Below are 26,987 nucleotides of genomic sequence, written 5' to 3'. Positions count from 1 at the left end.
GCGCGCGGGGGCTGGCGAAGTGCGCACGCCCCGGGTCACGTGAGCGGGGTCGGGGGAGCTGTTTCGCCCGCACTCTTCTGGGGGCAGCCATTTTCTTAGTGGCTGTTCATGATTTTTACCAAAGTGCTCAAATAAACTTAGAACATTGTCATTTAGTTATCAGTTTTGGGAGCGATGGAGAGGGGAACGCTTGATCTTTGAGGGCTAGAGATGTCTGATCCAGGTGTCCTGTACTCCTACGCCCTTCAGCTCGTTTCTAAGAAAGGACGATTGAAGCAAGCTCAGAAGGAGTCCTTGGCCCTTTATAGGTTTACTCCTGGTGGCGGAACCTAGACGGGAGGCTGAGGAACCAAACGACGCCCGCTTCTCCGAAATTGGCGTCCTGGCCCTTTAAGTGGCGGGTCTGGGCGTCGGCAGCGGAAGTCGGGATCGGGAAGGGCGGAAGTGGAGTGATCATCCCGGCAGTCATGGCGCAAGAAAGTGAAGATGTGAGGGACTACAATTTGACTGAGAAGCAGAAGGCGGTCAAGGCCAAATACCCTCCACTTAATCGGAAGTATGAGTGTGAGTAGGTGGCTTTCATCTCCAGATCTGGGCACAGGCACGCCCCCTTCTCCCGAGCCCACGCTTCGGCCTCGCCTGTCACCCTGCCCGCAAGGGTGTAGGCGGCTCCCCAGCTGCCCTTGTTTGCGGACTCTTTTTAATCTTACTTGTTCAGGTGATGCTGAAGGCAAGTTTCACCTGGCCCGAGAGTTGGGAACCCTGGCCTCCCGCAGAAACAGTCTCTTGAACTTCTTTCATCTACGGCTGATCGTTTCTCATGTGATATTAGTGTGTTAATTCTAAAAAGAGCCGTGTTTTCTGGGATTTGCGCGGCAGCCACCCTATGTATCTACCTTAACGATGGAATCATTAGCTTGTGTGGCGAGAGAGTACTGGAAAAGTCAAATAAGGTTCCGATGTGGTGTTTTATATGTTGTCAGTCACAAGAACGGACTTTGTCCCTTAGATGTGGCAGATAAACTGCCTTGGCTTCTCGACTTTTTCATTGGAAGATTCCACTCTGTTCTGTAGCGTCACTGTGTGTCAGAATCTGTTAGGCAGCTAGGCAGGGATGGGATGTCCATTGACGCATGCCTATCTGCCTAACAAATCCACTCGGTGGCACTGAGTTTAGAGTATATCATTACACTGTCATCCCTACGTGGATGTGGTTTGGGGAACGACCGTAGGGTTTATTTGCCTGTTTTAAATCCTCCATTGATTTTCCACCATATGAAATCCCCTTGCCCGTAGTCTCATGCTGGTTTTGTACTTTCTGGACCCAGCATGGCTCCCTGTGCATCTCTTTCAAACTGAAAAAGTTTAAAATTATTTTAAATATAAGGTGATACAGATGATTCAAAAGTGAACAGCAAACTTTCGCTCGGGATCCCTCTCCACTTAATCCATCTCTCTAGAGCCAGTGGCGTTACCATTTCCTTCTGTTACATACAAAGATGTTCTACCACTTAGACACATTTCCAACTGAATAGTTACAATGTTTACAATCTTTTGCTATTGCAGTCAAAGCAGTGCTGTAGTGAATATATTTGTATATGTATTGTTCTGTGCATGTAGTAGTACTCTTATATGTGTAGAATTAAGTTCTGGATGTCATCAGTGAATTGCTTTGGCAAAGTATATGTGCATTTTTTACCTTGACTGTTACTGTCAAGTTGCCTTCCAGAGAGATTGTATCGATTTATGCCCACACAAGCAGTGTAGGAGTGTGTATCTCTCTTTACACTTATTAGAAACCAACAACAACCATTTTTCCTGCTTTGGGTGAAAGTTTACATAGTTAATTCCATTTCCTAATTAATAGTTCATGCTCAACATTATTCCATGACATTCGTTGCAGTCCCTGCCATGTGTCAACACTTTCCCAATTCCCGTTCATCTGGTTTCCAGCAACTGTGGCCCTTTTGGTGGTACATAGTTGATTGTTCTGAGGAGCGCATCTGTCCAGTAGCACATGCCTCAGGTTAGGTTTTCGCAGGGCATTCCTCTTGGAACCGCTACAATCTTTTCTCACTAAATCTCCTTGGTTTTTCTTTTTTTCACTTTGACTTTTGTTCTTTAAAAAAAAAACTCATTGTAATTGCGACTTTATTTTGTGATCTTGGGTCAAAGTGGTTGGTAGTGGTGGTGGGGCACCATCTAGTTCTTCTGTTCTGTTTAGAGGAAGCTGTGACTTCTGTGGACCATTAGCTCTTTGGACTAATTGCTTCTTGCTTTAAAAATGGTTTTATTTTTAAAAAATGGCTTTAGTCTGTGTGCCACTGAGGGATAAATACCATTCATTGCTTCTGGAATGGCCTCTCTAAAGCTTTTTTTTTTTTTTAACATTTTATTAGGGACTCGTACAAGTCTTATCACAATCCATACATATATCAATTGTGTAAAGCACACCTGTACAGTCATTGCCCTCATCCTTTTCAAAGCATTTGCTCTCCACTTAAGCCCTTTGCATCAGGTCTTCTATTTTTTACCTCCCTCCCTGCTCCCCCCTCCCTCATGAGCCTTAATAATTTATAACTTATTTTGTCATATTTTGCCCTGTCCGACGTCTCCCTTCACCCCCTTTTCTGTTGTCCGTCCCCCAGGGAGGAGGTCACATGTAGATCCTTGTAATCGGTTCCCTCTTTCCAACCCACTCACCCTCTACCCTCCCAGTATCGCCCCTCACACCCCTGGTCCTGAAGGTATCATCTGCCCTGGATTCCCTGTGCCTCCAGCTCCTATCTGCACCAGTGTACATCCTCAGCTCTACTCCCTAAAACTTTTAAGATCCCAGAGACTACTCAACAAGCTTAGAGTGTAAAATATACTTCACCAGACTAGAATATCGAACATTATCTTTAGGAAGTGTGTTTTTGTCAATTGACTTAGTCCGAAAACTTTGACCCGTAGCATTCAGGTTCAGTTATTCAGTCTTGTTGTCTAAGTAGTTTCTGTAACTGTGTCTCCTATGTTGATGTTATTGTTAGGTGGTGTTGAGTGGGCTCCAGCTCAGAGCCCCTGTGCATAATGAAACATGGTACGGCCTATTCCTGCTCTGTCCTCATAATGGGGGTTGCACTTGAGTCCATTGTCGGAGCTACTGTGGCAATCATCTTGTTGAGGGCCTTCCTTTCTGCTGATCCCCTACCAAGTGTGATGTCCTTTTCTAGGGAATGGGCTCTCCTGATAACACGTCCAAGTGAGTGAGATAGAGAGGAGCATTCTGGTTGTCCTTCTTCCAAGACAGGTTTGTTTGTTCTTCTGGAAATCTATGTGACTTTCAATATTCTTCACCAATAGCATAATTCAAATGCATTGATTCTTGTCTTCCAGAGAAGGTGTACTATGGATTAATAATAGACTGGAAATGTTGAGATAACAGATCCAATGGGAACATGTTATAGGAGAATGGGAGTATCCCCATGAATTTGCACAAAGGGCATCAAAAATCATGGAAGAATTCCATTATCTTTTAATCAATTGTCCATGAACTTGTAAAAACCTTAATACAGGCTTGACAGGATATTTAACAATATGTATTTACCTATGCTGCTCTCTGCTTTACCAAGCGTGATGTCCTTTTCCAGGGACCGGTCTTCCCTAATAATATGCCCATGTACATCCTTGCCTCTAAACAGTCTAGCTGTACTTCTTCCAAGACAGATTTAGAGAAATCTGTAAGGTAAACAGTAACGCTAGGGAGGTACAATCGCTTTCCTTAGAATGATCAACCACGTGAGAGACAAAGTTCAGAAGGCTGGGAGGGTTAGGAAACATCACACAAGGAGGAAATTGAAGAAGTGATGTTATCTTGTGGGGATTGCAACAGGGACAGGAAACACAGTGTATGAATGGTTGAAGGGGAAACACATGCTCTGTAAACAAACATTCCCCCAATTCACAATAGAAAGTAAAAAAAGCTTTAACAAAGCAACTAACTTTGCTGGGTAAACGGATAGCAAAAGGTGTCAGGTGTCCACATTTTCTAGTTCTGTAAGGATGAGTGACGTTTTTATACTAATTAACTAGAATTATTATGTTCTTAATTGTGGTAAAGTATATTAGACAAAGCACTACCCATTTTGCGGGTACAGTTCAGTGCCATGAATTATGTTCTTCATGTTACAGTTGTTTTCTTGTGATTTGTTTGTAAGTCCAGTTTAGAATTTCACTGGTGGTTTTCCCCTTTCTTTTAGATTTGGACCACACAGCTGATGTTCAGTGAGTATAGCCGGAGCTTGTGCAAAGCCATTTGCTAAGATTGAAGGCTGAATGGTTTCTTTTCTTTTTCAATCATGTTACTGGGGACTCTTATCACAACCCATACATTCGTCGTATCAAGCATGTTTGTACTTATGTTGCCTTCATTCTTATCTAGACATTTACTTTATATTGAGCCCTTTGTATCAGCTCTTCCCTCCGCCATGACCCCTTGATAAATGATAAATTATTATTATTTTCACTTTTTTTTTTTCACATCTTACACCAACCGCTGTCTCCCTTTCCCCGCCTCCCTTCCCCCATGGTTTCTGCTGTTCATCCCCCTGGAAAAGAAGGGGGTGTGGTTGTGTGTCCATCATTGCAATCGGTTCCTTCTCCCCCGCCCCACTGAATGGTTTCTTGTTGATATTGGCAACATTGTTTTCCTCCTATCTTGGTTATTTGAGGGAGTATGGTAACTTTCCAATTCAGTGCCATTGAGTTGACTGAGGCCTTTGATTTTTCTCTCCTCGGACTGATTCTATTTTGACTTTTCTGTCAAGTCTTCCATCTTCTAGTGCATTGGTTCTCACCCTTCCTAATGCCACGACCCTTTAATACAGTTCCTCATGTGGTGGTGACCCCCGACCATAAAATTATTTTCATTGCTACTTTATAACTGTAATTTTGCTACTGTTATGAATCATCATGTAAATATCTGATATGCAGAATGTCTTTTCATTGTTACAAATTGAACATAATTAAACCTAATTAAAGCTTAGTGATTAATCACAAAATAATATGTAATTATATATTGTGAAATATTTATGTGTTTTCGGATGGTTTTAGGCGACCCCTGTGAAAGGGTCATTCAACCCCCAAAGGGGTCGCAACCCGCAGGTTGAGAACCACCATTCTAGTGGATTACCGAATGTCTCCCTAGGTTACATGCATGGGGGTCTACTCTGGAGGAAGCGTTTGAGCAGTGTGCGATGGCCATGTTTGACTACATGACAGATATCGGGACTGTTGAGCCTCTCCACACAGTGGAAGTTGAAACTCAAGGCAAGTGATTGATTCACAAGGAGGAAATGGCTATCACAATAGTCAAGTGTTCTACATAACGGGAGGGTACACTTTTTACAGTAAGCGCAAAGCTGATCAGGTACCTGGTTTTCGCTTCTTAATTATTGCCTCAGGAATTCATTGCTCTTCTAAATTCACCCGGTTTTCCGAGAGCAGAGGTACTGAGCGCCCGGTTTGGTCTTTGTGATCCTGTGCAGGAGATGACTTGCAGTCCCTTCTGTTTCACTTTCTGGACGAATGGTTGTATAAGTTCAGTGCTGACGAGTTCTTCATCCCCCGGGTAAGCAACGGCTTTTCTTTCTTAGCAAACAATGAGTGCTTAGTTCAGGGTTTTGGTTTTTTTTCCCCTTAGTTCAGATTTTAAAGTAGAACAAACAAGTGGTTTAAATTAGAATCCAGGTTGCCAGACCCTACAGATTTTTTTTTAAGTTGTCCAGGATTTAATTTTTTTTTATTGTTTTGTTAGGGGCTCATACAGCTCTTATCACATCAATTGTGTAAAGCACATTTGTACATTCATTGCCCTCCTCATTCTCAAAGACTATAGATTTTTAAGATGATACTTATATAAATTGTAATGACAGTAGAGGAGTTCTCGGTTAATCTTGAGTTTCCCTGGCCTACAAGCCATTTTGTATTTAGTGTTGTGGGTTCAAATAAACGACAGCCACTATAATGTCTTCATAATTTAGAAGAGTCTTTATTCCATTATAACCTGACTGCTAGAATCTAAAAGTGATTCTTTGATTGCAGTCCCAAGTGGACATTTCAGTCCATCTTTAAAGGCAAAAACTCATTTATCATTTGTCTAGGACTTAAGTGTAGAGAGAAGCAGAAAGCAAAACTAATTTTACTATTCTTTAGAGTTAGTGAAAGTTACAGGGCACAGCATTGCTAGCCCAGGTTATAACATCAAAAGAAACAGTGTTGATAGTTACAATGCTCTGATCTCGAAAACATGAGAGTACTAAAATAAATCACTAGTGGAACTAAGCAAACTGGGAGAGGGAAAGAGGCAGGTCATTCATGAAGTCAACAAGATGGCTTTTACAGTGGCTAGTATGACTGTCTCAGTATCATAAACTTGTCACTCATAGAATTGGGTGATTAGAAGGCACCTACCATTCAAACACATAACATTCTCCTGCTTGCCCTGAGGAACCAAAAGTCCCATCCACTCTAAGGAGCCCTAGTAACATAGTGGGTTATGTCCTGGGCTATTAACCACAAGGTCAGCAGTTCGAACTCATTAACCGTTCCATAGGAGAAAGACGAGGCTCTGTCTTCCCATCAACATTTACCGCTGGAACCCCAGAGAGGCAGTCTGCCCCGGACTAAAGGATCACTGTGAGTTGGACTCGGCCTGATGACCCTGGGTTTGGCCCCTGAGGCAGAACCTCCAGTGATCCTATAGGTCAGGGTAGAAGTGCCTTGTAGGATTTCCAAAGCTGTAATCATCACTGAGGCAGACTTGCACAGCTTTCTCGCAGAAAGTACATTTGGTTAGCATCTGCATGCATCCACCAGGGCTCCGCACACAGGGCCAGCGCTCTAGTCATCGGTCTCCATGTCTACTTTTCAGGGCTATAGTTAAGTCCATTCCTCTGTTTCCTTCAGTTCCTTAACCTTTTAAGGATTGAGCAGCTCTACCAAGTTGGCCCAGTTTAAACAATTGCTGCTTTTAGTCTTCCTGAAAGTGAAGAAAGGTAAAACCTAATGGAAATTCCGTGGTGCTCTCAACCTCTCCAAGACACTCTTCTCCACATGGTTACCTGCACAGATGGCCCTCCCTGCTTCCACAATTCCTTCTCTACCTTCCAGCTCCAACACACACACACACACACACACACACACACACACACACACACACACACACACACACGAACGAGTTCAATGCCCACACGATTCCATGAGTGTGGACTGAGAGTGGTAGAAATTCTATACTGTCTTCCTCTACCATGGGTCTTTTTTTTAAATTGTCCAAAAACATACATATATATTTGTGCAAATACATACATATGTACATACATACTTACATTTGTCCTGAACCAGTTATAAGAGTTTGAACCCAGGACTGCGTCCCAGCACCAGCTCTCTGCTTCTCCCCAGGAGGTCAGAGATCAGAGGTCCTGCCTGCAAGAAGGTGGGTGTGGGGGAGGGGAGGGCACACCACACAGACCCAGGGACCCGCTCAGGTGGACAAGGAAACCCAGCATGTAGGCTGGCTGGGCCTTGGCCATCACCTAGATCGGGCCCAAGACCTTTCGCTTCAGCTGAAGCCTGAGCACCAAACAAGGGTGGAGGAATCTGCTCTAGGTGCCTGGAGGGTCCCTGGTGGCTGTGGGAAAATCCAGGCCTCCAGGAGGCTGGCAGTTCAGTGGGAAAGAAAGAAAAAGCAAGAGTTTGAGCCATTGCTGCAGCCACTGTGTCAGTCACTCTCATCAAGCGTCTTCCTCTTTCTCGCCGCCCCTGACTTTATTGTGCAAGATGGCTTTCTCCAGGGGCACGCCCAAAGTATGTGAGACCAAGTCTTGCCAGTTTTGCTTCTAAAGAGCATTCTGGCTGTCTAACATGGGTCTTAAGTGAATCTTTTGACTTCTTTTTATCCTATATGTTTTTCAAGAATGCCTCACTTAAGTTTGTAAAACTAACTTTATTTCCTTGAAATAGATTTAGTTTCTTGTGCTGTTACATTTCATTTTCTTTGTGTGGGAAAGTGGTATGATATTTTTTAGAAATGGTGATGACCCAGAAGTGTTTTAGTATATAGTGCTGTAGACATTTTTTTAAAAATTATTTCCTCCTTAGGAAATCAAAGTACTCAGTATTGATCAGACAACCTTCAAGTTGCGATCAGTTGGGTAAGTTTTGAAAGTCTTTTAAGTGTCACGTTGTAAAAAATGTTAGTTATATTCTTCACTGGACCTAGAAGGCAGAAAGACAGAATCCTTTGTTCTGGGAGGGCTTTGTAAGCTAAGTTTTGGGAGACACTTAGGAACAAAGGCTTATGGTCTAGGGTCTGGTCCTCAGCTTGAGAGGACCAGAAACTTGTCAGAATAATGTTGCTTCTGGTTCTTAAACCTGATAGCTAATTGGTTGGTTTGTAGCACATATACATGTGTGTGTGTGTGTGTAGCATAGATGCTTAGCATGCATATATTTAGATACATAAATTAAGGGCTCCTTCTGCCCAGGTAGGTGGAGAGCATTGACGTGTCTTTTCTTAGGGATTCTTAATTTTACACTTCTCTGTGGGTCAATCAAATGTACTGTTTCTGACAGCCACTATGAGAAGGTAAGAAATCACAGTTTCCACTTCCTTTCAACTCTGACACCTGCTGCACATGCAGCATTTCTTGCTCTGACTCTAGCCACCCAGAGCTCAGTCAGAAAGCAGCTAGCTGTCCAAGGCACAACAATTGGTCTCTATAGTCAGGAACTGGAGAGAGAGAGAAAGGACTGTGTGGCCAAGTTTGCCACGAGACCAAACCTGGATGGTGCCTGGCTACCACCACTGAACATGTGATCAGAGGTTCTGTAGAAGAATCCTGACCCAAACTGTGCATTCCCATCAACTCTGGGCTGTGTGGAACCTTGGAGGCTGGATGACCCCCTGAAACTACTGCCATGAAATAACTCTAAGTCTTCAGTCAAAAAGATCCTCTGAAGTCTTCTTTGAGCCAAATAGTAAGTAGCTTAGTTGGCAAGAAATGTCTGTCTTGAGCATTATGTGTTTTTAATAGCCGTGGGATCATGCAGAAGTGGAACATGGATCAAGAAGCAGTTGTAGGAACAGAACAGGACTACTGTAAGGTTTGAGTCAGGAAAGGTGAGCCTCAAGATTGCATCCTCTCCCCAAGCTTACCCGAGAAGCTGCCTCATGAAGACGAGTGCAGCGTCGGATTGGAGGAAGGCTTACTAACAGCTGGCAGTGTGCAGGTGACACAGCTGTGGAAAGCGAGCACTGGGAGCACTTGCTGATGAAGATCAAGGATGGCCGCCTGCAGTGTGGATGACACTTGGTGTAAAGAAAACAAAGATCCTCACCACTGGACCGAGAGGTAACATCATGATAAAGAGACAAGATTTCAGTTGTCAAGGATTTTGTCTTGGATCCACAATCAAAACTCAAGGAAGAAACAGATGAGATTGAACAATGCATTGCATTGAGTACATCTGCTGGACTGTCGAAAGTATTACGGATTGTCAAAAGAACAAACAAATCTGTCTTGGAAGAAGCACAGCCATTTGCACCTCAGAGGCAAGGATGGGGAGACTTCATTTCATGTTCTTTGGGTCTGTTGTCAGGGGAGACTAGTCCCCAGAGGACATCATACTTCATAGAGCGCAGCAAAAAAGAGGAAGGCCCCTAACTAGATGAATGGACACGGTGACTGACGGTAGGCTCAAACATGAGAATAACAGTGGGGAAGGCGCAGGACTGGACAGTGTCTCGTTCTGTTGTATACAGTGTCTCTGTGAGTTGGAGCCAGCTTGGTGGCACCTAACAACATGTGGGAACAGTTGACATCTCAAAAGATTAGAGAGGAACCTTAGGGGAGACCCATGCATTTATGTGGATGGGGGACGAACAACTCAAAAAAAGGACGATGAGAAGAGTTAGGCAACTTGAAGAATGTAACCAGTGTTACTGAATTGTACATGTGGAAGCTATTGATTTATGTTTTACTGTATGTAGTCTCAAAAAGAATTAAAACCCAAAGCAGCAAAACCTTATGGGGTTTGTTCTCTGCTAAAACAGGGCCCCCATGAGTTGGAATTGACTTTGGCAACTAATACAATAGCTCTGAGTGCAGAGGAAATTCAGAACATTGGTTTGAAACTACTTATGGAGAACCCACCAAAGTAAGCAGGAGGACAGGTTTTGTGAGTGAACTCTCAACCCTATTCCACATGACTGGTGCACACAAGCCCCTCAGTAGGATATCCTATAGCAAATCTACGTGGGGTTTGTCACTGCTCTGTCTACTTTGCTTGTGTTGGCTTTCTAGCAGCTTAACCACATTTGTAACGCTCACTGTAAAATAGCTAGAGGAAAACGTGTTGAATCTTAGAAATCTTAATCATGTTTAATTTTCTTTGTCAAGATGGGGAGAAGAATTTTCATTGACCAAGCACCCTCAGGTATGTGTTTTTAAATCCAGTCTTTAAAAGCCTTTTAACTATCTCACCGTAGAGTCAGCATATTGACAGTGAACTTCAACTAGGTCTAATGAAACGGTGTAATTTAAAATAAGCTTTTATCAAGCTCCTCTAACCTGTCTAGCTATATTATGGTAAATTTCTGATTTTTCACATCTGATATGGTTGATTAGATGTTATATGATAGATGCATTTATAACAGCAAAGTACTACTCCCGGGTCTGCTTGTATCCAACCTCACTCACACCTCATGGGGTTTGGGTCCTAGGTTTGGACATCACAATTAATTGACCCAAGGATGGGTTTAGTGCTTCTGTTCGAACACCTGTTGCTGTAGTTCATGGTACTGATGTCATTGTTCTTTTTTCCTGTAACCGCAAACTTCAGGGAACGGAAGTCAAGGCAATAACATATTCAGCGATGCAGATCTATAATGAAGAGAAGCCAGAAGTTTTTGTGATCATTGACATCTGAGGTGCAGAGAAGAGGTGCCTGTGGAGAGCTGTTCTTCGTCCTTCTGAGAAGATAACCATGATTTAACTTCCACGCCACATGGAAACATCCAAAACAAAGCAAATTACATTGTGACTTTTCAGAACTGGGAAACCCAAAGCAGACTTGGTCAGTGTTGCTCGAATAGTCAAACCTTCAAGGATTCTTTGGTGGCAGTGGTGGGGTCTCCCTTAAGTGCCTCGCACCCATCATTGGAACACTGAGTGAGCAGTCCTGGAGGCCTCTCCCCCAGTGAGGCTGGTTGTGGGAGCCAGGCCTCCGCACACAAGCTCTGCGCCTCCCAGCTCCGCGTTCTTACCAAGCCCAGTTTGGAAAAAAAAGATACAAGAATTAGAGAAAATATATGTTTGCCTAGGATTTTGTTTTTCTAAGTTGGTTAAAGCAAATAAACAGCAAAAAGTTCATGGAAACATTTTATACCTTTTAATTTCATTTGCTCTGGAGAAGCCTTGATTTTTCTCATTCATGCATTTTTTTAAAGCACATGTTTTGACACATTTCTATTTTCCATAGGAAAAACTTGATACCTCTTATAGATGAGCCCACTCTTCTAACGTAACGTAATTATCTTTTTAAAGCTAATATATTTATATTGAAAAGGTACAGCACAAAAGTATCCCACTCCTGGTACCACAATGTATTAGGGTTCTCTAGAGAGATAAAACCAGATTGCTGATAATTTTATATATATATATATATAAAGATAGTTAGCTATATAACAAGAAATGAACTGTTAAATTATATACAGATAGATATATAATACAAGAAATGAACAGTTAAATTATAAACTAGTACAAATGGCTCAGTGCAACTCACTCCTGTGAGAGAGTTGTGAGACAGTAGCAGTCCTTCAAGTCTTGAGAGCCACCAGGTCGTCCTCTGTAGAGAGCTAGGCTATCGCAGCACAGACAGCAAACAGTAAGGCAGGTCATCAACAGTCAGTCCCCAGCTCAAGAGATGTAAATTCCAATCGTGTGGTCTTAAAGGGACCTCAACTTACAGCGACACAGTCCACAGGCTAGGCGTCCCACAGGTAGTGTAGCCTGTAAACTGAGGCACAGAACAAGCAAGGCAGCTGCTGCACACTGGTCCAATGATCAAAGAGCGAGAGATAAAGGCGAGGCTTACCGTGCCATTCATCTCTCCGCCCGTCAATTAATCCCACTTGTGTTTATGGGCCAGGCTGGCACAATAGACTCTCACATAGGAAAAACTTGATACCTCTTTTAGATGAGCCCACTCTTCCAATGTAATGTAATTATCTTTTTAAAGCTAGTATATTTATATTGAAAAGGTACAGCACAAAATTTTGTTTGGTTTTGAATTATTGAAACTGTTCATCTGTACGGAGACAGGAGTCCAGGGAAACAGCCCGAAATGATGTGAATGTTTAAAAGTAGGTAATGCAGCTGTTTTAATTTGATTTGTAACTATTCTCTATTGATTAAGGTATTGTCTCATGATAAGAGTTTGCATAGTTTGTGGTTCATTTAGAAGTGCCCACAAAAATAGTCCCACTAAGCGTTGCCAAATACCGCTATACTCTCTTGAGTTTGAGCCTAAAGGAAGAGGTGGCGTTGAAGAGCTCTTCCCGAGCATTGTGATCACTACTTTTCTCTGGGCATGGCTAAGCACTTAGCTGCTGTCTACAAAGTTGACAACTGGAACCCACCCACGGGTGCCTCGGAAGACAGGGTTGGTGGTCTATTAAGGAGAGGTTAGAGCTTTGAAAATCCTCAGTAGCAGTTCTGTTCTGTTGGCATGGATCCACGGTGTGCCAGAATGGAGTGAACTCATTGGCAAGTGGCAGTGTTTCACAGAAAGTAGAGTTTGTGAAGACTAGTCCAGGAGCCTGTGGTTCCCACAGCTGTTCTTCAGGAGATTATGTTGCAGGCTCTCTGGAGTAGGGCTGCTGCTTTATTCTCTGACGCATTCTGTGAACTTTTGATTATTACTCTCCAAGCAAGAAATCTCCACAAGAGCCTTTTTTCCCTCACAACTTTGGTGTGGAGAGATCCCCAGGCTGGGACAGAGTTGCTTTTCATGGGCCCCTTTCTGTGTCGTGAGCACAGCAGGGGTTGACTGTGACCATCTTTATGGAATACCAGGAAGGTAGTGGCAGCCCAGGGGTGGTTTGCACAGGTCTCCGATGTGCTTCTGAAAGGTCACGGCCTGGAGAACCCTGTGGAGCAGCCAGAGCGGGCACCTTGGGGCCACTCACGACAACATTCCCTCTTGCTGGAATGGGAGCCCCTCCAGGGCTTCATTTCATTCCTCTGCCTTGCGCATGGTAGAGGCTTCAGAAGTCATGACAGATGTCTTCTCTCTGAGTGCTACCTGATGAATTGTAGGAGCCAAGGCCTCTGCTTTGTGTGCTTGTCACTTCCTCTTTGGCTAAGAGTGCTGAGCTCTAACATCAAGTTTCTCATCTGTGTAATGGCCAGATAATACCGACGCTCTGGGGCTGTTGGATGGAAACAAACATTTGATGCTCAGTTGTTATGACCTCCTCCAAAAGAAGAGACAGTCTGGGTGAGGTGCTGCTAGTTAGAGACTGGGAAGTGAGGGTCATTTACTTCAGACAATCCAGGTCTTGTACTCCCAACTCCCAATCTTTTCAGGGTTCCCATTGGCTTAGTTAAGGAATCCTGGTGCCTTAGTAGTTATGCCTTGGGATGCTAACTGCAAGGTCGGCAGTTCAAAACCATCTGCTGCAGCTGCTCTACGGGATTAAGAAGGCTTTCCTCTCCTGAAAAGGTTGAAACCCACAGGGGAAATTCTCCCCTGTCCTAAAGGGTCGGTCACTGGTAGGAAGATTGGCCTTGCTTATAAACTCCTGGGGAATCAAAAGTGTGGCTTGCTCCTAGACCCCACCTTCTGTGCAGCGAGGCCTTGGGAGAAGGCTGTAGGCCTATCTCTTAATGGTGGGGTGAGGGTAAGGGAGAGGGTAGTAAGGGCCAAGGGCAACTCAGGGCTCACAGAGAGAGAACTGTGGCATGGACCAGTGCTATCTATACAAGGAAGAGAAGTTGAGGCAGAGCTTTTTCACAGCAAAAGAAGAGACTGATGGTTAGCAAGTGTGAGCTAAGGTGAAGGGAGAAGATAAGACTCCAAGGAAGAGAAGGGTGGAGAGGCTAAGTTGAATTCCAAAAATAATCTGAAGTGGAAACCTCACCTAATTCACAGGAAAAAGTTAAAAATTTAGCTTTGGAAACCTCAGTAGTAGTTCTGTTCTATCCAGTTGGGTTGCAGGGTAGTGGTTTTAAAACGTTTCTTTCATTTATTTGTGTGGTTTGGGCTAGGGAATAACTATACACCAACTGCATAAAGGGAGTGTATTTGTCATGTGTGGTTTGCAAATAGAATTTTAAAAGTGGGACTGACAATGCTACTTTATTGAAAAGTTGTGTTTTATTAAAAAAATATTTTTAATGATACTTGAAGCAAAGAAGACATTTAGGGCAATTCACTCAAGTCCCCACCTGTTGTGTGGGGTGCTTTTCTTTCCAAACAGTTTTCTACTTATGAAACATTTACTTTTGTTTCCAAATTTGTCTGAAGGCAGTGGCTAGCATTGGATTGCTAGCCTTATGGCAAAAGTCAGTTGTTCATGGAGGCCGTCAGCCGCCGCTTCAGCCATCATCAGCCCCTCGGATGCCTCTCGTCACTCTGTTGCTCCGGGTCTTTGGATAGCCGTTCTCCTCTACAGAAACACGCGAGTGTATTAATATTCAGGATTCCGGAGCTGATCATGAGTTTTACCAGCCGGACAATGAATTTGAATTGTGTTGGCGAAGACAATTGACTATATTATAGGCAGGGAAGACAAATAAATCTATCTTGAACGAAGTATAGCTGGAGTGCTCCTGAGAAGGATGGCAAGATTTTTCAAGTACTCAGGGCACGTTATCATGAGGGACTAGTGCTGGGAGAATGATGGCATGCATGGTAGAAGGTCCGTGACAACCAGGGGAACCCTCCACTAGATGGACCAACAGAGTCGCTAGCTGCAGCCCTTGGCTCAGGCATTAGCCACACGGGTAGGGATGGTGCAGGACCAGGCAGCATTCCCTTCTGTTTCACGTAGGGCCACTGGGTTGGACTACTTTTATGTAGATCCTTGTAGGAGCTTTTCTTCTTTTTTTTTTTTTTTTTTGAGTGAGAGAGTGAGTGAATAAGTGAGTCTCTGAGTGAGTGAGAGAGTGAGTTAGAATGAGTGAGTGAGAGAGAGAGTGAGTGAGTTAGAGTGAGTTTGAGTGAGAGTTTGAGTGAGTTAGAGTGAGTGAGTGAGAGTCTCTTGTAGGAGCTTTTAAAACCATCCTAGTTCACGTTCTTTCTGCAGATTTAAATGCAGTGGATTTTTTTTCCTGTTGAACCTCACATATAATTTTCTCGGTTAATCAATTTTTTTTACCTATTTTGCTTGTCCCAAGAGGACAGTAGTAGGTGACTGGCTTTAACTGACTCATCCGTTCAATGTAACTGATTTTGTTCTAATGAATTTGATTGTTTCAAACTTTTTATGTGAACTAGGTGAAGGGAGATGAATTTAAGTTGAAAATTTTCTTCTTTCCAAGTAATTTAAACGACATGTCTCAACAACTGTTTACTACAAATTTGCCTGTCTGTATAGAGGGGACTTTAGCTAAAATTTGGAGTAAGCATCTGGGAGGCAGATGTCCTAGTAGTGAATTACTTTTGCTTCATTGATGGCCTAGCAAGTTCATCTGTTACACAGGGAGTCACTTGTGTATGCATTTTAATTGATTGATATTAATCTCATATATTGGTATCCTAAGGGAATAGTTCTCACAGGAGAAATAGTTGGTGACAGTAATAGTATGTGATCAGAGGAATATTAAGGAAATGCTCCTGAAAGTAAATGATATATGTATGTTTATGCATGTGTACATACATGCGCATGCATGTTTACACATTTATATTGAAACATTTATCTCAGATTTGGTAATTTCCTTTTTTCCCTTTAATCTTGTATATCAAATAGACTGACAATGACCAATAGGTGTTTTCATAATAATTTGGAATGGGCTCTTGCTCTTAAAGATAAAACATTACAAGATTGCAAAATTTCAGGGTATAGTTCAGTTCCTTCAGTGAGTAAGTTCGTTCATTTATAATAGGATTATTTTATTTGTAGTACTGAGTGAATTCCCAGAATACAATACCTGTATCAAAATAAAATGCAAATACAACTGGAAGTAAAATGGGTTATTTTTCATCTACGCAGTGTTGTGAGTGTCGTAATTGTGCCCGTGTCTTTGATAGTGCACGTGGATCGCCCTCAGCTGCTAACGGAAAGGTTGGCAGTTCTAAACAGTTGGAATCTATCCCATGACTGATTACAAGAAAGAATGGTCTATGAGGGGACTTCAAAAAGTTGGTGGAAAGGGGAAAAAGGATTTTCGCATAGATTTTTTGAAGTCTCTTTGTACTTTCAAAGATTCTGCCACTGGAAACCCTATGCAGTTGTACATAGGGTTGGCATGCGTCAGAATGGACTCCATGATGGTATGTTTAATTTTTTAGAATAACTTTAGATAAGACATGTTTTATCTCTATTCCAAAAACGCTAATGTGTTCTTAGACTGGACATCTTAATTTTGTCAACATCCCTAATTTTAGGTTTGAAAACCAGGGCGCTGAAGGTCTGTGGCTTTCCTACTGCCCATCTCCGGCATTCCTACGGGGAAGGCAGAGGACACTAAATAGGGGGCCTGTTTTGCACCTAAGAAACACGAGGAAGGTCTTGAAAAATATACCCAGGCCTCAGCCCTAGACTGATTGCTGAGGGATCTGTAGTTTCAAGAGTTCCACGGGTGCTTCTGATGCCCAGCCCGGGCTGAGGACCCCGGGTCTAGGCAGAAAAGGTGTTCCCCTCCCCTCTCACTTAGGTGCTGAATAAAAGCAAGTTATTTCTAAATGGAATTAAACTGGCACAAACAACTAAGCACTGAGCTACTGTCCCTGAGGTTGGTGATTTAAATCAACCTATCAGCAGTACCTCACAAGAAATGCCTGGTGGTTGACTTCCAAGAGTTTATAAACAAAGCGCTTCACTCCATGGCCCTCCAGTCGTCTGTGACTCACAGTGGGATAAAGTTGCCCCCACAGGGTTTCCAAGCCTGCAGATGTGCAGAAGCAGACCACCAGTCTCCCGTGGAGTGGCTGGTGAGTTGCAGCCAATGATCTTTCAGTTAGCAGCCAACCACTTAGCCATGCACTTCCAGGGCCACTTAAACACATAGGTCACCATAAATTGGAATTAACTCAATAGCAACTTGTGTGTGTGTAATTAGAAATTCACAACGGGGGGGGGAATCAAGAAACTAAATGGAATTATGTATTTGGAAGAATGAAACAAAATCCAATCCATCTTAAGAAGCACTTTCCAAGCTCTTTCCAGTGAACAAAACACATTTCGACATGACTGGCATTACCTGGTCACTGGGCTTGCAGTATCTAAGGTCATTCAAGTATCCAGTGGCACATTAGTGTTTGTGCTGTGGAAAATATCGAAGTGCTGGAGAGAGATGGAAATAGCCACAATCCCTGACCAGTTGCGGCCAAATTGATTAAGTGCAGTTTGGAAAACTTCGCTTTTAAAAGTTGAATTCCCTCCCAGCTTCCCATGCCTATTTAATTTTTGCCCGTAATTCATAAACTATCCGAAGGGAGAAGGCTCATTTTTCTGGCTCGTTCACAGATCCGGCACCATGAGAAATGCCAATGTCAAGCAAGTATGAGTTCAACGTCACAATACCCCCAACAGCTGGTATGAGTACCATTTGTGTGACACCGGGACTTTTATGATGAACACGCTTGTCACTAAAGGCAAATTCCTTGATGTTTATTCTGAATAGGGCGTATCCACATGCAACGAGGTCAGCTTTAAAACAATCTTCTGTAGTTGATGGAAAGTCAGCTTATAAAACACGCCGCGGCGGAATAAGCAGGAGCCTAGGATTTGCCGTTTCCCAGTGGGCTGTCGAGGAAGAGAGCAATCCTGCTGTTGCCTCCTTTTCTCAACCTTTCCTTTGGGCGACGGGCTTCACTTACAGATAAAGCAAAGAATATAAAGAATTAGCAAACACGCGGCAAATTTAAAATGTGCACAGTAAAGCCTGTGAAAGCCAGAACCTCTGCAAGGCCGCTGCCTTTCAGAGAAGGGAAACTCAGAAACCATTTTCCACTAGACAAGCCTCTGAGAAGTGGCAAGGCCTCACCCTTCCAAGGCAGAATGCTGTGAGACTCAGAAACAAGGTGCTCACAGGTTTCTGAAGGAGAAACAATGCTGGTCCGTTCCAATAAAAAACAGCACTGTTTAGATTCTGTGCCCATTACTATCACCCTTCTCGGTTAAGCACATTGCCTTAGGCTATACATTTTAAGGCAAAAAGTAAGTAGAAATTTTAATCTTGAAACTTGGCAAAATAACTTTAGTGAATTGAATTCTGACCTTGTAAATTATTAAACACCAAAATGTTTCCATCCATTAAGCAGCAACTTTGGCATGTGAAGGTGGTAACCATGTTCAGATTGCATTACTCAAGACTGAAATTTCTTTAGAAGTCTTAAGATCTGAGAACTAAGGAGCATCATGTGGTAAGGATGCAGTTTGCTAGTCTAAGAGACCCTAGAGTTCACCTGCTGATAAGAACAGTGGGCAGCGGTAGAATGAAGTGGGTCTGTAGGGTTCGAAGGTTGTTTTGTTTGAATGCTGTGTTCCTGAGCTCTGCAGAGCTGTCTGGGAAAGGTTCACATAGGGCATTTAGCTAAAACAGCTCGGACTGTAAATGTTCATCCCTTAAACGTTGAGCTTTTCCATGAAACGGTTCATTTGAAGGAAGGGCTTCTTGGGTGAAAAATTATTTTATACTATTGATTTTGCTTCCTCCAGAAGTTGACATAGCTGCATTTCATTTTTGCAAAACTTCTAGCTCATTAACCAGACACTTAGGTGCCATAGAGTTGGACTGGCATTCCTGGAAGAACAAACTCTCGTCTCACCAATTCCCATGATTTTTTTTTCTGATTAAAGAAAGAAATCCTTGCCTCCAATAAAGCTTATTTAAACATCATGTTCCTACTAAGATTTTCACACACAAGCCAAAGCTATCTTCGCAGAAACCATTAAAATAGCTTCACTTTAGAAAAGAATTGGTCTCAAAGTCGTCTATGTGATGTGTGATGTGCTGAATGGAATTTTTATTTACAATTTACAAACACGCCATGAATGTTTTTCTTTTCTGAGATTAAGAGACTGGAACAGATGTGCCCGGCTTGGCAAACTTGGTAGTTATTTTGTGGTGTCTGCTCGGTGTTTGTTAGAAGCAGTTATGGGAAAGCATGGTTTCTGAAAGGCAATTACTCTGCCAGCGCCGGTAGCGCAGTGGTGAGTGGGCTGTGCTGGCACTCGATGTGTGGAAGGTTTGCATGCAGAAGATAATATACAGCAACATATAGGGAATAGACAGGCATGTTAGCATATACACATCCAAATGCTACTTTGATTTCTCTGAATGAAGCTCACATCAGTCATTTTCCTTACTGGCCCCATCACTAAAGCGCAGGCTGAAATCTTGAAAGGCAGTAGCACTGTTGGGGCTCCTTCCCTTATTTGGATACAGCTTAAATGTTAAGAATCCTGATGCAGGAGTGGTTGTGCTGGGAAAACAATGAACTTGAAACACTGTCAGGTCTGGAGAAGCAACCAGGGTGGGTCCACAGGGGCACTGGGGCGGTGGGGGCGGTGGGGGGAAATGGCTCGGCATTAAGTACCCTAACCCAAATGGGCTAGTCATAGATTTATATAGATATAAGAATACAAGTGTGTGTGTATACACACATGTAAAACCAGTCATTTTAGCCCACAGGTTGGTATCAAGGACAATAATGAAAGAATAGGAGGAAAACAGTACCATCGAGGTAACTGTGGCATTTAAAAATACCTGGAACCTCTCTCAAAATTCAACTACAGAAAGCATTGTAATGTCCTTCACTCAATTCGTTCCTCAGTTCTGGTACTTAGGCCTTATCTTTAAAGCCACACTTCCGCTTCTGCAGTTCAGCTATAGCTTTGGAGTGCTTGGTTAATTCACATAGGGAGAGGTTTAAATCTTGTATCTTAAGAGGAAAGTTTGTTTTTATTTTATTTTTAAATCATTTTATTAGGGGTTCATACAACTCTTCACAATCTGTCCATACATCATTTGTGTCCAGCACATTTGTACATATGTTGCCATCATCATTCTCAAAATACCTGCTTTCTACTTGAGCCCTTGGTTGGTATCAACTCCTCATTTTTCCCTTCCCTCCCCGCCCCACCCTCCCGAAAGTTTGTTTTTAAATATAAACAAGATAAAACAACAAAAATGCTTAAAGTGTATAAGAGAGTAACTTGTTCCAGCAGTATTATAGTATTTTATATGTAGATGTAAGTGACATAAAAAACATGTCAATATCTCCTTACAGAGGGTCTCGGGAGACCCACTCAGTGTGCAATGTAGCAACGATGAAACATACAACCTCCCTCTAGTTCCTAAATGCTTCCTCCTCCCCCACTATCATGATCCCAATTCTACCTTACAAATCTGGCTAGATCAGAGGATGGACACTGGTCCAGATAGGAGTTGGAAAAGCAGGTAATCCAGGGCGGATAATACCTTCAGGACCAGTGATGTGAGTGGTGATACTGGGAAGGTGGAGGGAGGGTAGGTTGGAAAGGGAGAACAGATTAAAAGGATCTACATATAACCTCCTCTCTGGGGAACAGACAACAGAAAAGTGGGTGAAGGGAGATGTTGGACAGGGCAAGATATGACAAAATAATTTATAAATTATCAAGGGTTCATGGAGGAGGAGGCAGCAGGGAGGGAGGGGATAAAATGAGCTGATGCCAGGACCTTAGATAGAGAGCAAATGTTTTGAGAATGATGAGGGCAATGAATGTACAAATGTGCTTTACACAAGTGTATGTATGTATGGATTTTGATAAGAGTTGTATGAGCCCCTAATAAAATGATTTAAAAAATAAATGCCAATAAGTACTAGAAGGATATCACTTAGTATTAATAAATTCTAGTTCAAGATAAAGTCTTTGGAAGATGATTAAATTCCTCTTATACTTGCAACTTCTGATTAGCTTACTCTCAAGTAAGGTTTGACTTAATTCTTGGCCATTTCAAGAGACAAAAGAGACAGTTTGGAAGAAGTCTGTGTTTAAAATCGTCACCTGGAATCAACAAGTGATTCAAATTGATGGTGAGGAAGGTGTAGGAGGCCTGGTAGGGCTTGATCAAGAGCAACGTAACCCAGAGGAATTACTGAAACCCAAATCAAGGCTGAGCAGGACAGTGGGACAAGAGGAAACTAAAAGGAAATGCAGGAAAGAGCTAGGAGGCAAAGGGCATTTATAGAGGTCTAAATACAGGCATGTACATATGTAAATATATTTATATATGAGGATGGGGAAATAGATCTATGTGCATATATGTATAGGTTTAGTATTAAGGTAGCAGATGGACATTGGGCCTTCACTCAAGTACTCCCTCAATGCAAGAACACTTTGTTCTATTAAACTGGCACCCATGATGCTCACCTTCCCGACACGATCGCCGAAGACAAAGCAGGCACATAAGCAAATATGGTGAAGAAAGCTAATGGTGCCCAACTATCAAAAGATATAGCATCTGGGGGTCTGAAAAACTTGAAGGTAAACTAGTAGCCATCTAGCTCAGAAGCAACAAAGCCCACATGGAAGAGCACATCAACTTATGTGATCACGGGGTGTTGACAGAATCAGGTATCAAAGAACAAATCATATCACTGTGAATGAGGGAGAGTACGGAGTAGAGACCCAAAACCCTTACAGAAGGGTCGTGGGGAGGAGATGAACCAGTCAGGTGCGGTATAGCACCTATGAAACACAACTTTCCTCTAGTTCTCTAATAATTCCTCCCCTTCGCACCACACACACACTATCATGATCCCAATCCTACCTTACAAATGCAGCTAGACCAGAGGATGTACGCTGGTAGAGATAAGAGCTGGAAACACAAGGAATCCAGGACAGATAAACCCCTCAGGACCAATAATGAGAGTAGTGATACCAGGAGGGGAAGGGGAAGGTGGGGGGTAAGGGGGAAACCAATCACAATGATCTACATATAACCCCCTCCCTGGGGGATGGACAACAGAAAAGTGGGTGAAGGGAGACACTGGGCAGAGTAAGACATGAAAAAATAATAATTTATAAATGATCAAGGGTTCATGAGGGTGGGGAAGGGAGGGGGAATGATGTGACACTGACACAATGGGCTCAAGTAGAAAGAAAATGTTTTAAGAATGATGATGACAACAAATGTACAAATGTGCTTGACACAATGGATGGATGTGTGGATTGTGATAAGAGTTGTATGAGCCCCCAATAAAATGATTTAAAAAAAATCAAAACCAGGGGGAAAATTAGTTGCTGATGCCAGGGGCTTAGGTGGAGAGCAAATGTTTTGAGAATGATGAGGGTAACGAATGTGCAAATGTGTTTTATACAATTGGTGTATATATGAATTGTGATGAGTTGTATGAGCCCCCAATAAAATGATTTTAAAAAAATCAATCTGTCCAATCACCATCCGACTTAAACTTTCTGACTTTCATTTCCTCAAGTGTACATGAGAGGTGACACTCTCTACCTCCCTGGTTATGTGAGAGAATGTGTGTGAGAGCATCTCACAAACAGAAGAAGCCACTGCCGTTGAGCCAATCCTGGCTCACAGTGAGCCGACAGGACAGAGGAGAACCGGTCCATAGTTTTCAAGGCTGTCAGTCTGTAGGGAAGCAGACCGCCACATCTTCCTGTGGCAGAGTGGTGGACGGGTGGACCCACCATCGTTTTAGTCAGCAGCAGAGTGCTTACACACTGCGTCACCAGGGCTTCTTAGATTACTGCACAGCACTATTTATAAATGTTAGCTATTGCTCTTCAGAACCTCCCGTTTCGTTTTCTCCTTTACTTGGGAGAAGAGCACTAGACAGCCGGTCTTCACCTCTCACCAGACCTTTTAGTTGCCTCCTTTCAGAGAACGAGTCCAAGGACAGTCAGCCCAGCGTCAGGTTGTTTTGTTTGCACAATGCTGTCGGCACTAATAGTCGTCTTAAAATAATTAAAAGTTAAAGACGAAACATTTTCAATTCTTTGTGAGCCATACTTCAAAAACACTTAGGATACAGCAATAACGCCAGGCTGTTTCAGATCCGAAAGGAACATAAACATTTATTACATCGTTCAGTCAGGCAGGGGGTGGGGTAGTGGTGGTAGCGCCGGGTCCTTAAAATGTGCTCTTACCTGGTTCCTGGTAAAAATTCAATATCGGTCCTTGGTCTATTTTTGAAACACCAGGAGCTTGTCTTAGCTTGTTCAGTTGTGGTAAATTTATTTCAAATATTTTATTTGAAAAAATGTTTGATAAATAGAACTTCCACCATGAAGAGAAAAGGAAACGTCTGTAAGAAAAGTGGGAGGCGAACTGTTCGTCATGCCAACTCCAGCCAGCTCTTTGTTCCAGGGCAGCAGCAGACTTAGGGCAACAGAGTTTACAGTGGACAAGGCGGCCTGTTGAGAAAAGCATGCAAGTTTTGGCAGGTCACTTCTTTTCAGTCGGGATAATCAATCTGCTAACCGGACTCTGACCGTGGAGGAGGAGGGAGAGAGAGAGACAGGAACTCAGTGTAACTCTCAGGCATGCCAGCTCCATGGGTTCCCTGGACGGCTACCGAATGTTGGGCTTTACTTCCTTCTCCTCCTCCTCATCACTGTCATCGACCTGCTGGATGACCAGGTCAGCAGACCCATCCTCCACGATCTCCACATAGGACCGATTCTCATCTTCACTCAGGTGCCACCGGGAATCCTTATCTCTTTCCGATGGGGATGCCAGATGCTGGTCTTCCAAATCAATGGGGAGACTGTCCATGCCCGCTTCGGCCAGGCACTCGTGACACAGCCGGTAGCGCCGCGTCCCTTCCTGCACCACTTGCCCGGTCATGTCAGTCACGTGGCGCTTGCACTTTCTGCAGACGAGTTTGCAGGCCTGGTGGATCTGTGCAGTCGGATAAGGATAGAAACACGTTTTCAAAACCAGGTGTTCACAACAACGTGTTCAAAACAAGTAAAAAGGAAAGAAACCTCACAAGAGGCTGATATTTTATTTTTAATCATTTAGAAATCGATTCTGCTTAAGCCACCACCTTTCTATAGCTGTAGTTTAAAACAAACAAACAAAAATCCTTGAGAAACAACAGTACGGATACAGTGGAAACAAGACACTGTCTCACAGTCTGCGCCCTTCCAGCCTTCCAAATCCAAGAGCTCTGAAAAATGTATATGCCAACTGGGGAACAAGACAAACTTATGAAGAGCCATGACCATTCAAGAAGCAAAATTGCGCATCGCTTGGAGGATCCTTCCGGGGACGAGTTAAGTGTCTGATAGTTTAGGTGCCAGTTTAAACACTTAAAAATGTTCCAGGTTAAGTGTGAAACCAAAATTACCATCGAGTCCTTAGGAAAGAGCCAGGGGTTCTGGCAATGGTTTGATAGGATGGAACTAGAACATGTCAGCTTTCTCTAAATGATGGTGACAGTGGATGGTTAATATCTCCTTGGTAATTCCACCTGTCCTTAATCAGGTAGTATTTCATACTTGAAGTGACATGGGGATACTTTCCCGGAATGATTACAATCCCTAAGCCTTAACCATGTGCCACATACAGGGGACTTCAAAAAGCCTGTGGAAATTTTCCCTGATCACTCAATTCCATTTTCCACAAGCCTGCTGAAGTCCCTTTGTCCTGTTATAAAGACTTTACAAGTATTAATTCAGGAACTAAAGCCTCTCTCATGTCACACGAGTACTGATTTTTTGTTATTTCACCAGAAAAGAAAACTATACCAAATTTAACTTGATCAGTATTTTACGATAGATTACGTGGCAATTTTATTAATGTAAACAACCTGGTAGAAAGAGGCCTGCCCTAGAAATTGTGTGCCTTGAGGGCTGTAATCTTTTGATTAACCATGCGCCTGATGCCAGGGATTAACAACCTTGTAAATCTGCCCCCAGGTGATAATCAAACTGTCCAGCACCTGGGAAGGCGCAGGCACCACTGACACAGCCTTGCAAGCTGGCAGGCACAGTGGACGGAGGCTCTGCACCAGCCTACTGCGAGCCCTGTCTGCTCCCGCACTGCAGGGCTGGCACAAGGAGCAAATGAGTTAATCTCTCTGAAACGCTCTGGTGAAAACCTGCGCTTGATGACTCATGACAACTATTGCCAGTCATAAGCAAGTCTACTCAACACCTGCCAACACAGTACATTAGGACTTCTAATCTACAAATTAGATGAGTAGAATTGTACCAATGAATAAATAATGTTGGTGGCATATTCATTTGGACAAAGTCAAAACAGGATGGAAGTAGGTCAATCCAATATAAGGGAACAAAAACTGGTCTTTGGCTTTGTAAAGATTAGCATATACAAAATCACATACAGGATCTTCAGTGAGTTAAGATGGAAACATACAACTGGCATCAAAAACAATCCCTTACTCTAAAGTCTCAAAAGAGAGTTTATTACACACACAGAGACACACACACACACACACAGACACACACGAGTGGACATACTTGAACTGAGCAGTGTTTCACTCTATTGTACAAAGGATCGCAGTGAGTCGAAACCAATGTCACCTAACAACTATGATGAAATATGTCTATTTATAAATCAACACACAAATCAACCAAACCCAAACCCACTGCCGTCCAGTTGATTCCAATTCATAGCAAAACTATATGAGGCTTTGTAGATGTTGGGGGGAGCAGACAGCTTCATATTTCTTCCAGGGCGGCTGGTAGATTTGAACCGCTGACCTTGTGGCTGACAGTCTAATGGTTGCTGGACTGCACCACACATAGGAGGGGTACCCCCCTCCAAAAATACACAATGAAATTTCCCCCCAAAAGCTATGTGTTTACGTTTTGTTGACATTTTCATCTGTTCGGGATGTTGACAGATGTCCAGAACAAGGTTTGTCATCAATCAACATTTCACCTTTTTGGAAACAAGAAAACCGCTCGTACACTGAGTTTTTCCCACAGCGCGGTACTTGTAGGCTTTGTTCCACATCACCACAGTTTCTGTGGCATTTTTCCTGAGCAGCAAACAGAATTTCACAGCTGCACCTGTTCTCTTAAATCAGCCATCACCAAAATTGAGGTTCAAGCAGAACTGTTTGTACAGAAAAATTCACTGTGACCAGGGAGACCCTTCCGAGGCATGCCACTAGGGACGCTCAGAGCGAGTTGCTAGATGCTTGCCTAGCGGGAAAAATGCGTCCTACAAAAGCTCCATTTTGGGGGTGAGCAGTACCCCCTTGTATATGATTATGTACTGTGTACAAAGTAAAAACATGAAGTAGGGAAAAAAATTTTATAGAGTTGTGTGAAAAATTTCCCTCCTAAGTTTTACCATCCTAAAGCAGATAAACGTACACAGTTCTTTAAAAAGAACAATAATAAAAAAATCATATACGTACTGTTCGAAAATGGCTGCTTAGATGGTCTAGCCTGCTGAACCTCTTCCCACAAGCGTGACATGGGTAGGGCCTTTCTCCCGTGTGACAGCGCAGGTGGCGCTTTAAGTCGGCTTTCCGCTTCACCACGTGGGTGCAGTACGGGCACTTGAATCGCATCCGGGGCAGCCCATCTGTCAGGAGAGTGCCATTAAATCATTGGAAAGCTCACAGTGAACAGTCTCATAACACGATCTCCCCAACGGAGGGAGGAAAGGAGAAGAAAGACATTTTATGAAGACCAGTTGGTCAATGAAATCCTACCTAGATGTTTTCCCGGTTGACCAAATCTAGAGAGAATGAATAGGTTGCCACACTTGTCCCTGTTTTTA

General features: G+C 43.0%; 2 protein-coding genes across 9 annotated transcripts in view; one reads left to right on the top strand and one right to left on the bottom strand.

The window, feature by feature from the left end:
- Positions 1-75: 75 nt before the first annotated feature.
- Positions 76-11,406, top strand: ZBTB8OS (zinc finger and BTB domain containing 8 opposite strand). 7 transcript variants are annotated; one of them, XM_075553669.1, is made up of 8 exons: positions 460-564; positions 3,216-3,292; positions 4,242-4,266; positions 5,189-5,310; positions 5,529-5,611; positions 8,140-8,192; positions 10,440-10,476; positions 10,882-11,406. In XM_075553669.1, exons 4-8 carry the CDS (start codon positions 5,238-5,240, stop codon positions 10,966-10,968), a joined length of 333 nt encoding a protein of 110 aa, XP_075409784.1. In that variant the 5' UTR covers positions 460-564; positions 3,216-3,292; positions 4,242-4,266; positions 5,189-5,237; the 3' UTR covers positions 10,969-11,406. The 7 variants fall into 7 exon arrangements, with proteins under 7 accessions (XP_075409755.1, XP_075409763.1, XP_075409772.1 ...); XM_075553640.1 differs by lacking the exon at positions 3,216-3,292 and having other exon boundaries at positions 76-564; XM_075553648.1 differs by lacking the exons at positions 3,216-3,292; positions 4,242-4,266 and having other exon boundaries at positions 76-568.
- A 12,090-nt stretch (positions 11,407-23,496) lies between these two features.
- The window catches only part of ZBTB8A (zinc finger and BTB domain containing 8A), a 49,589-nt gene continuing 46,098 nt past the window's right edge, over positions 23,497-26,987 (bottom strand). For both annotated transcript variants that reach the window (XM_075538983.1, XM_075538991.1), the window contains exons 4-5: positions 26,620-26,789; positions 23,497-24,125 (exon numbers count right to left, since the gene is read on the bottom strand). In XM_075538983.1, the coding sequence (XP_075395098.1) occupies positions 23,796-24,125; positions 26,620-26,789 (500 nt within the window). In that variant the 3' untranslated portion in view covers positions 23,497-23,795. The remainder of the gene's footprint in view (positions 24,126-26,619; positions 26,790-26,987) is intronic.

Source organism: Tenrec ecaudatus, chromosome 1 (genome assembly GCF_050624435.1).
Source record: "Tenrec ecaudatus isolate mTenEca1 chromosome 1, mTenEca1.hap1, whole genome shotgun sequence".
Classification (NCBI taxonomy): domain Eukaryota; kingdom Metazoa; phylum Chordata; class Mammalia; order Afrosoricida; family Tenrecidae; genus Tenrec; species Tenrec ecaudatus.
Note: the sequence above shows the minus strand (reverse complement) of the source record. Positions and strands in the feature narration are given on the sequence as shown.

Coding starts and splice junctions, on each gene's coding strand:
- ZBTB8OS (XM_075553640.1), top strand. CDS start 468: ATGGCGCAAGAAAGTGAAGATGTGAGGGACTACAATTTGACTGAGAAG. Junction 5,612..8,139: donor ACGAGTTCTTCATCCCCCGG/GTAAGCAACGGC, acceptor TTTCCTCCTTAG/GAAATCAAAGTACTCAGTAT. Junction 10,477..10,881: donor CATTGACCAAGCACCCTCAG/GTATGTGTTTTT, acceptor CGCAAACTTCAG/GGAACGGAAGTCAAGGCAAT.